At 35.2% G+C, this 10,698-nt stretch overlaps 1 protein-coding gene across 3 annotated transcripts in view; it reads right to left on the minus strand.

The window, feature by feature from the left end:
* The window catches only part of rhot1a (ras homolog family member T1a), a 28,038-nt gene extending 17,974 nt beyond the window's left edge, over positions 1-10,064 (minus strand). For all 3 annotated transcript variants that reach the window (XM_073841315.1, XM_073841308.1, XM_073841323.1), the window contains exons 1-10: positions 9,730-10,064; positions 7,486-7,544; positions 7,313-7,394; positions 7,136-7,179; positions 6,993-7,046; positions 6,443-6,495; positions 4,605-4,713; positions 1,601-1,702; positions 1,372-1,470; positions 356-464 (exon numbers count right to left, since the gene is read on the minus strand). In XM_073841315.1, coding sequence (XP_073697416.1) covers positions 356-464; positions 1,372-1,470; positions 1,601-1,702; positions 4,605-4,713; positions 6,443-6,495; positions 6,993-7,046; positions 7,136-7,179; positions 7,313-7,394; positions 7,486-7,544; positions 9,730-9,766 — 748 coding nt within the window. In that variant the 5' untranslated portion in view covers positions 9,767-10,064. The remainder of the gene's footprint in view (positions 1-355; positions 465-1,371; positions 1,471-1,600; positions 1,703-4,604; positions 4,714-6,442; positions 6,496-6,992; positions 7,047-7,135; positions 7,180-7,312; positions 7,395-7,485; positions 7,545-9,729) is intronic.
* Positions 10,065-10,698: the final 634 nt, after the last annotated feature.

The following is a 10,698-nucleotide window of genomic DNA, read 5'->3' on the forward strand; positions in this document are numbered from 1 at the left end:
CAAAAAACTGCACGTGTCATTAGTATGAGAAAAAAAAAAGATTTTAACTGTGTCGGGCTGGGATCGGGCTCGGACATAAATATCTTAATGCCTGTCGGGTTCGGGTCGGGCTCGGTTACTGCTCTGTCGGACGCGGGCCGGGCTCGGACAGAAAAATGCGGCCCGATCCGCACTCTAGTGTGTATGTATGTATTCTGTATGTATGTATGTATGTATATGTATGTATATATTTTATAAATATATATATTTTATAATATTTTTTTAACATTATGATGATATGGGAAGCCAAATATCACTGTATATAAATATCACTGAAATAAAAAGCCGACGACATTTGTCTTTCTACTCAGCTCACCCTTCAATGTGAGGCCGTTGTCTTTTACCCCATCTGACATATTTTTCCGGACAACATTCTTCACGTCCTCCAGGGCTTGAGGTGCCAGGGGTATGTTAAAACAAGTTCTCTGCAAAGAAAAAACATCAACCATCAGCAATGTTGCTTGAGAAAATGACAGTTCTTTTGCTCTCATTAATGCCGAGTTCAGACTGCACGATTTTCAAAGCAATCGCGTCACAGATGTTTTCACACTGCATGACTATCTGGGGTAGCATTCTGTCGCTGCTGTGTTCACACTGCACGGTGGATCGGCGACAGGGGGTTTCACACTGCATGACTTTACAATAGGAAGAATCGCCGACAACTTTGTCCCGGTCCGCAAACTACGTCTCACAACCAAACACACGCGAGAAGTGACATGGAAACAATGCGAGGTCAGGCGTGCAAGTTCTCACGTGAGACTGGTATTACTATAAAAAAAATGGTAGCCCGCAAGAAGCTTGTCATAAAAATTGCATGTGCACTCATTTGCAGCGAAAAGAAAAGAAGCCGAAGCTATTCTTGTTGATACTGTGGTCTATACCTTCGTAACTCCTCCCCCAACTTCCCGCTGGCCTGGATGTTGCTGTCTCATTGGCTGTAGGTAATCGCCGATGTGATTTTCAGTCAGATCACCTTTCACACGCCATGATTTTGAATCGCCGACAGGTCCAGATATTTAGCATGCCAAATATCTCACGGGTGTCGGCGACACGTCGGCGATTCTCTCAGATCGCGTCTTTGATAGTTCACACTGTGTGATTGTCACTCGCGTGAACGAGCACCGATTTGCCTGTGATTTCGGGCATTTGTCGGCGATTTCTCAAAACCTGTCGGCAAGTCAAAATCGGGGCTAAAATCATGCAGTCTGAACTCGGCATAAGGTGCAGTTTGCGCAGCTGTGTGTGTAAACAACCTCTCCCATCATTTATTTAAGGAAGTATTAAAATGCCAAAGCAATTTGAGCACAAAGTGCTGAAGAAAACCGCTCTCACCTGGAAGAAATTAAGCTCATTATCATTGAGAATGCCATCATTGTCCAGATCTGATATTTTGAAAATGCGAGTAAGTGCTTTGATGCAAGAAGGCTTCATCTGGAGAATAAACAGAAAGGAACTCAATACTACAAAACACATCACTGATCATTTGAATATTTGGATGTTCTTTGTGATATAAAGTGGTCAGATTAACAGGTCTAGCAGTCCAACTGGAGTATTATTTTACCTCTTTCTCTTCTGGAGAGTACAGCGGTCCTGTCGGGTGCAGAACAGCCTTCTGCGCATAGTAGAACAACTCCGAGATATTTTTCAGGTTTTTGGCTGAGCACTAAGAATGAATGAAATCATTACATCAGCAAGGTACATCATGGTTTATGACTTATTCATAATTAAAATAATTATATATACTTTTCTTTTTCTGTTTAATTTAATTGCATTTTTTTTTTTTAAATAAATATCATACATTTTCCCTAATTTACAGAAGACACCCACTAAAATGTCATTCAGTGTAACAATCTTGTCAGGCATTTTTACAACAAAAATCAATGTATGACATATTAAAAAGACAAATTACTTTCACCCCAAATACGAATTAGTTATAATTGTACATTATTTTTTTTACTCATTTATAATACAAAAACATTTTATATACTCCCTTATTCTTTTGTATATTTTAATATGTACAAGTCAGAATAAGCATGTTGTCTGAATTTTTACATAAATATTGTGTAACACTGAATGACAATGTAAAATTATTTCAACCAAATTTTGACATTTTATTCTCCAAAAACTTGTTTAGAACCTTAAATGTAGACACTTTAATTACATTTAATGTGCTTTCTATGGACATAAAATCACTTTTGTAAATTTATTTTGACGTGGACATCTTATCTAAGATGATAGAGAGAGATAGAGAGAGATATAGAGCGATAGAGATAGAGAGATAGATAGAGATAGATAGAGATAGATAGAGATAGATTGATTCTAAGTTTCCTAAGTTTCTACACATTTCTGTTTATTTTCCTATACATCTAATATAATGAACATGATATTTTTTTTAATAAATATTAAGCTGATATAAATGGTCAACACTTAATAATAACTGTTTTGGTACTTTATCAGCCAGGGTTCTTTAACAGAGAAGGGACCACATTACATTTTATTTAAAACTGAACTGCATTTTAAAAACCTGGCCTTTAAGAACATGCCTAAAATACCACAATAAAATATTTACAAACTTTATGATGTTTACATTGCAAAACTTTATGATGTTTATTAGAGATGCACCGATCGATCGGCATCCGATCGCAATCGACCGATAGGGGCGCTATCGGTTTTGATCGGAGTTCTCAAAATAGATCAGAGCAGGCCGATCAGATGACGTTTACAACAACAAACAGCCGCCAGAGCACGCATTCCCACTTCTCAGACTAGGGTCTCCTAATGGGCGCGGCTGTCTCTACAACGCATTAACACTGAAGATGACGTCGCCGGTGAGGGGATTTCCTCCCCTCTGGTCTATGCATCCCTGCCTCTGCTGAATTATTTTTATCCACGGTGGGGATAAAACGTCCCGCGAAGCCGCTCCTACGTCCCGATCTAAATCAAATTATTTGCAATAAGCGCTTTAAAGGCGTCTAAATCAAATGATTCGCCATACGCGCTTTGAAGTTGAACGTACTGAATCAAATGATTCGCGATCCGATTGGAGCGCTTCAAAACAGTGAATCTTTTTGCGACGCAGTGGTTTACTGATTCTGAGTTTCCAAAAAGCTCCGTTGATACTTTGCTCACCTTCTCTATAAAATGTATTCGTTGTTTGAAATTAAACCATTACTATTAATACAATGTTTTTATTAAATTGTGATCACATAATACAGCTTCTGTCATATTAAAAAAAATGCATGACCTGACACTCATTATCTGGTTCTTGCCTAAAAAGACGGGTATAATGCGCGTTGTTAACAGATTACAGTAACAGTTTGGTCAACCTCTCCCTATGGAGAGAGAAAAAAAAGTTTCTAAAAGCATCCCCCCTTCTGTTTTTTTTTCACAAATTGCACCCTGTATATGTATATGTATGTGTATATGCATATGTATGGCATATTTATTTTATTTTTCCACAAAAAGCTTGTTGCTAAACTCTAAATTGTGATTTTAAGAAAGAGCCTCCTGAGAGTTAAATGTTTATTATGGTGCACATGTGTGTTTTGCACAATCATTTTTTTATTTTAAGATTTAACTCTTTTATTAGATTTAACTTTTTCCACAGAAAAACTAAGGTTCATAGTTTACAAATTGTGTCAGCTCTAAAAGAGTGAAATGTTGTGTTGTACATAATTACTGCCAAAAGACAGTTTAAGATAGTAAGCAACACTTACTCTATGTAAGCTGAGTCCAAGTTGTCTGAGAGTCTTGAGAGTGTTCAATATTGAAATTTGCCTCAGCCTGCAATAAAACTGGTCAATTCATGATACTTTCTCATTTCCTACTTTTTATACTAATAATACAATGTCAATGTTTGTACATGAGACAACAATATTGAAGAATTTATGGATTTGACGCTGTGATCGGTAATATCGGGATCGGCAGATACTGCTTTTGGTGATCGGTGATCGGTGATCGGCCCCCAAAATCCAGATCGGTGCATCTCTAATGTTTATATTGCAAAGCCATTCAAATAACTGCTATATAACTGCTATACAAAGTCAAATACTTGCATTTGAATTTTACTTTATTAACTTTTTATTACTTATGACATTTTATTATACGATTTCTTTTCCCCCCACAAAAATTAAATAATAATGATCAGAGTTCAAACAAATGGCAGACACCTTGAAACTATCACTGCAGCCCTGCATTACTAAGAAATACCTGATCAAAAAGAAAAATGGTTTTCTTTGCGGTGGAAAAAGTACATGATATAGAGTCATGCAAATCAAGTCAAGCTTCAAGTGCGCTGGAATAAAGGACTGATTTAATTTGCATGCACTGGACACTCAGTGAGAGTGCCGTCTTTCCTTTCAGACTGAAACCAATGCCTCTAACACATACCAGGAATGAGCGACGGACACATGACCCAAAGGGTGACGTCACTCTCCTCCATGACACTACTGCCCCTCTGCACACACTCACTATCACAGCCACCGGAGCTCTGAGAGGCATGTACAGCATGTCGTCACCTACGTTTAGATCAGAAGCACACTGTGCAGACTAAGTGCATCTCTTACCTCCACACAGGTCTCAATCTCAGAGTACTGGTTCATGATGGGCAGGATGGTCTCCATGCTGCTGTGCTCCACCAGGTCCGATTTATTCCCCACCAGGATCAATGGTACTCTGCGACAAGACAATAGGATTAAAACATCTATTAGTATTAGACCCAATGCTTAAATCATGTGTGTAATTTGTGTGACACTGCACTATTAAATTAAAAAAAAAGGGAGAAAAAGTGTTTCTCAGGAAATCAGCTCAAGAATGGCTTGCCTATAGATACCTTGGTATAGAAGTACAGTATTACACTGTAAGTAGATGGATGATTTACATTTATATTTTTTAAAGCAGCAAGGCTATCTTCATGGCAAGAACAAAAAAAATAAATGTAATTTAATTAAATGAAAAACTTAGTTTATATGCAGTGAATACATAGAAACAACATTACCGTTTAATGATATTTGCTGTACTGACACTAACAACCTGTCAAACTGTTATTTATATATATTCATTTAGCAGATGTTTAACCAACATTTGCATAGTTATATTAGCAGAGCTCGACAATAAGAATGGCCCATTGGCCCGGGGACAGTGTTAAAGATGTTCACGACAAAATTGATGAGTATATTGTGCTATTGCAGGTAATTTGTCTAAAAATTGACATTTAAAGGTAATTAAATAATGTCTGAAAGTCAGATTAGCCTTGTATTTTCTGTAGCATCAAAACCGAATTGAACTGAAATCGAGAACTGTGACATTTGACTTGCATCTAAAATTTTGGTGTCATAACCTTATTTAATAGAATACATGATTTTTTTTTGGGTCAAAAACAATAAAAATACACTATCACTAAAAAGTTTTTAAAGAAGTCTTTATTGCTCACCAAGCCTGCATTCATTTGATCAAAAATGGTACAATTTCGACATTTTTATTATATTTAAAATAACTGTTTTCTATTTGAATATATTTTAACATTCAGTTTAACTCCTGTGAGTTCAATGCTAAATTGTTGATGTCATTAGTCCAGTCACATGATCCTTCTAAAACCATTCTAATATTCTGATTTGCTGCTCAAAAAACATGTAGTATTATTATTATTATTGAAAACAGCTGAGTATGATTTTTTCAGGTTCCCTTGATGAATAGAATGTTCAGAAGAACAGCATTTATCTGAAATATAAATCTTTTGTGACATTATAACTTTTGATCAGTTTAAAGCATCATTGCTAAATAAAAGTATTCATTTCTATTTTTATTTCAAATAAATGCAGATCTTTGGATCTTTCTATTCATCAAAGAACCCTGAATAAAACATACTCAATTGTTTTAAATATTAATAATAATAATAATAATAATATCTATAAATGATATGATAAATGTTTCCGGAACAGCAAATCAGCATAAGAGAGTGATTTCTGAAGGATCATGCGACACTGAAGACTGGAGTAATGATGCTGAAAATTCATCTTTGAAATCACAGGAATAAATGACAAATTTTAAAATATATTCAAATAGAAAACAGATATTGTAAATAGTACAAATATTTCACAATTTTACTGTTTTTCTGTACTTTAGATCAAATAAATGCAGGCTTGGTGAACAGAAGAGACTTCTTTAAAAAAAAAAAAAAAAATCTTACTGTTCAAAAACTTTTGACTGGTAGTGTATTAAGGTGTTTTTTTTTTAACCAAAGAACCACAGAAACACAGTGCCTCTCATTGTTGCTGTACATGACATCTAAACACTGCTTATATTATTTTATATCACATTATAGTCAAAAGACAGACTGAATTCAGACTGTTCTTTTTATTCAAGAGACCTGAGGTCTCCAAGAACCTGGCAGGAGGCCACACACCTGCTGTCCTTATCTGTTCTGTCATTGATGAGGGGAATCCAATGGCTCGTCACCTACAAAAAGCCAATATGATGAGACACAGCGGTAGCAGAAGTAAAAGTTACAGTATACAAACACAAAAACTATCAGAAGTTAAAGGGATAGCTCACCTAATAAATGAAAAAGTCTGTCAATAATTACTCACCCTCGTACTGTTCCAAACCCGTAAGACCTTTGTTCATCTTCAAAAGACAAATTAAGATATTTTTGATGAAATCAGAGAGCTTTCTGACCTACCACAGTAAGGACATTGTTAAAACTGTGTCAGCTGTGTTGCTGTCTATGCAGGGTCAGAAAGCTCTCGGATTTCATCAAAAATATCTTAATTTGTTCTGAAGATGAACAAAGGTCTTGAGAGTTTGGAACATCATGAGGGTGAGCAATTAATAAAACAATTTTCATTTTGGGGCAAAGTATCACTTTAAGTTACACAGCAGACATGCATTTGAATCAACAACTACAGAAAGGCTGGTGCATTTTTGCGTTTGGCATACAACGAAAAAACACCTACCTTTTCGATTGATTTCTTGTTGTTTACTGAGTACACAATGCATATGACATTGGCCTGTGCCGAGAGAGAAAACACTAGGGCAGTGAATTAAACAATACAATCATACTGAATTGTGTAAACAAAGAGAGTAAATCCAGCCTCACCTTAGATATTTCTTGGTAAAGCTGCTCGTCTGACTGCTCTGCCTCTGTGGGATCAAAAATGTGAAAAGGGAGATTAAAATGCAAAAGAAATAAGCACCTTAGGAGAGGGTTGCAGCACTGACACAAGAACAGCAATGCAGGCTACATGAATCTCATCATTTAGTGACGTATCAGTACCTGAATAGTCCACTATATGAGTGGGCACTCTCTCGGGTGTGACATCGGCTGGAATAGTGATCTCTTCAGCTCTGAGGGGAACCTTTAATGCGGTAGATAATACAAGCATGAGAAACACAATAGCGATGCAATGCATGTGCCATTCAGACAAGAAGAAAATTGACCTGAAGTACCTCATCAGGGAATTCCTCACTGACGAGTGACATGATCAGGGAGGTCTTCCCCACTTTGGCTGTGAAGAAAAAGAATTCAAGAGTGACCATTGTGTTTTAAATCTATTAATATCACCAAATCAATAACATATACACTACCAGTCAAAAGTTTCTGAACAGTACAATTTTTTATGTTTTTAAGAATGTCTCTTTTGCTCACCAAGCCTGCATTTATTTGTTCAAAATACAGCAAAAACTGTAAATATTTTAATTAATAACTATTTTCTATTTGAATACATTTAAAATGCAATTTATTCCTGTGATCAAAGCTAAATGTTCAGTATCATTACTCCAGTCTTCAGTGTCACATGATCCTTTAGAAATCATTCTAATATGCTGATTTGCTTTTCAAGAAACATTTATTATTAATAATAATATTTAAAACTGTTAAGTACATTTTTTTCAGAATTCTTTGATGGATAGAAAGAGAAATTATAGAAATGAATACTTTTATTTCGCAAGGATGTTTTAGACCTTTATAATGTTACAAAAGATTTCTACTTGAAATAACTGCTGTTCTTCTGAACTTTCGTCAAAGAAACATGAAAAATATTCTACTCAGCTGTTTTCAACGTAATAATAACAATATGTTTTTTGAGCAGCAAATCAGAATATTAGAATGATTTCTGAAGGATCATGTGACTGGAGTTAGATGCTAAAAATGACTGCAATGAATTACACTGAAATATTTTCAAATGGAAACAATTATTTTAAATAGTAAAAATATTTCAAAATGTTACCGTTTTTACTGTACTTTGGTTGAAATAAAGGCAGGCTTGGTGAGCAAAGGGGACTTCTTAAAAAAAACATGAGAACTCTTACTGTCCAAAAACTTTTGACTAGTAGTGTACATGCCTTGCCTGTTGAGATCAGAGTATACTTTTAAAAGGGTAGCTCACACATTTAGGTTCAACTGTTTCATTTTAATATGAACCATGCTGTTTTTATGATCTCATGTTAAAAAAAGTGGAAAATCCTTTGAAAAAATATTATATAATATCACACCACAATATAAAAATGAACTAGCTAACAGTAAAAACAAATTATTTGAAAACGTGAAAACTTTTGTGAACTTCTACATAAACTGAAAAGTAAAATCTTCGCTGAAAACAAAAAAAAAGCATGTGGACAAGTTCTGATCAGTGTTATTTTCAAATCATTGAAAAGCTATTATAGTTTTTTATTAGCATGTAAAATGTAAAAAAAAAAATTATTTACCGATTACTTTTTAAGGTTTTTGTAATTTTGTTGTGTTTTAGTCATTATTATTTTTTGTTTCTTTTTTAAATGTCTCTACATCATTTTTATTACAGTTTAATTATTTTAGTACATCAAATGGAAATGAGAAATGCTGCCTTGTCAACTACCTTAAAAACAGTTGATTTTTTTTTTAAATAACATTTTTTTGAACAATTTATGAATTTAGTTTCAGCAAAAATAACCCTGGTTCTGATATTTAAATTTAAAAACACTGATAAAGTGATCACAATGTTATGTCCTGAATGTTCCCATCTAAATCTTAACACTTAAAAGATGCTGAAATGTCAAATATCAATATTAAGTTAAGATTAATATTAAAAGGACAGGCTGAGGGGTCTGAAGCTTGATGGTTTGGCACTGGTGAGCAGTACGTTTACATGGACACGTACTATTTTTTGGCTGACCCATCTAAACTTTGGCAGCTCGGACAGTCTGAAGACCTGTGAGAGTTGCTCTTAAAACGGTTATAAATAACTTTGATAAACACGGGTGAAAACGAACTAACTAAACAAAACATTAAGGATGACACACCCATTTTTAATAACAGAGATTGCTGATCTGATCAATTATGATTAAAAACTGCCATTATTTTGATTATTTTACACAGAATACACATGAATGTTTATTAACATAATGTTTTAAATGACTACATTGTAGTCAGTTTGGACAACATTTAAAAACATGCAACGTACAAAGCTTAATAACTTATTTCTGGCCTGGGTAAATACCTTTCATTCTATCACTTGTCAATATAATATCTCATATGGCTGAATACAAATGTTTAATGTTAAAAAAAATGTTAAAATATAGAATGGAAGGCGTTTATTGTGCACATAAGAGTGAACAGGAGCGCGTATTGACTAACTAGAGATATGCAAATCAATTCAGTAACGTTAACAACAGCCAGTTGTAACTCAAATAATTGACCTGAATGAATTGACTTACGTTCACCGACGAGTAATATCCTCACGTCCTTTCTCATCGTTGCAGCTTTATTGTGATCAAAATAAAAAACGAACAAGCTCTTTGTCGTTGATCATTGATCCTGCTGCTATATGTAACAGCGCAGGCCTCTGTAGGGCAAAACGGACGGACCAACTTCTACCCGTGTCAGTCTGAATAAAACCTCTGCTCACGCCGGTTTAACACACACAGGTGATTCATGCCATTGACACAAAGCGATTTCGCAGATATGAAGGCACTGCTTGCTTTCTTCAGATTCACTTCATGACATTTCTGGGTTCACATTTCAAGCTCACGCCAACGGCTGACCTCCAATAACCGGTAACTACGGAACGCAGCTACGGACAAACGCGGCCCACCTTTCGCTGACATTTTCTGTTTACCCTTCGCAGTTTTTATGTTGTACCGCCTCCTGTAGGACTGGAGAGGATACCCGTGTCGACTGTATAATTCTCTACAGACAGTAGCTAATTCAAAGATATTAAAAGGATAATTCGCCCAAAAATGAAAATTCTGTCATTAATTACTCACCCTGCCTCATGTCGTTCCAAACCTATAAGACCTTCTTGTAAAAAGGATAGATGGCAACGCAACTGACACGCTCAAGGCCTAAAAGGTGGTAAGGACATTGTTAAAATAGTCCATGTGACATCAGTGGTTCAACCGTAATTTTATAAAGCTATGAGAACTACTTTTTGTACATAGAGAAAACAAAAATAATTTTATTCAACAATTTCTTATCTTCCGTGTCAGTCTTTGACACATTCACAAAGTACCATGATGCATGCTCTGAAGATTAGCGAAATGTCTTACAGGTTTGGAATGACATGAGGGTGAGTAATTAATGACAGAATTTTAATTTTTGAGATAATTATCCCTTTAACTGAAGAATTACCCAAACCATATACACATCAGTCAAAGGTTTTTGAACAATAAGATTTTTAATGTTTT

The sequence above is a fragment of the Garra rufa genome, chromosome 1, assembly GCF_049309525.1.
Source record: "Garra rufa chromosome 1, GarRuf1.0, whole genome shotgun sequence".
NCBI classification, from domain to species: Eukaryota; Metazoa; Chordata; class Actinopteri; order Cypriniformes; family Cyprinidae; genus Garra; species Garra rufa.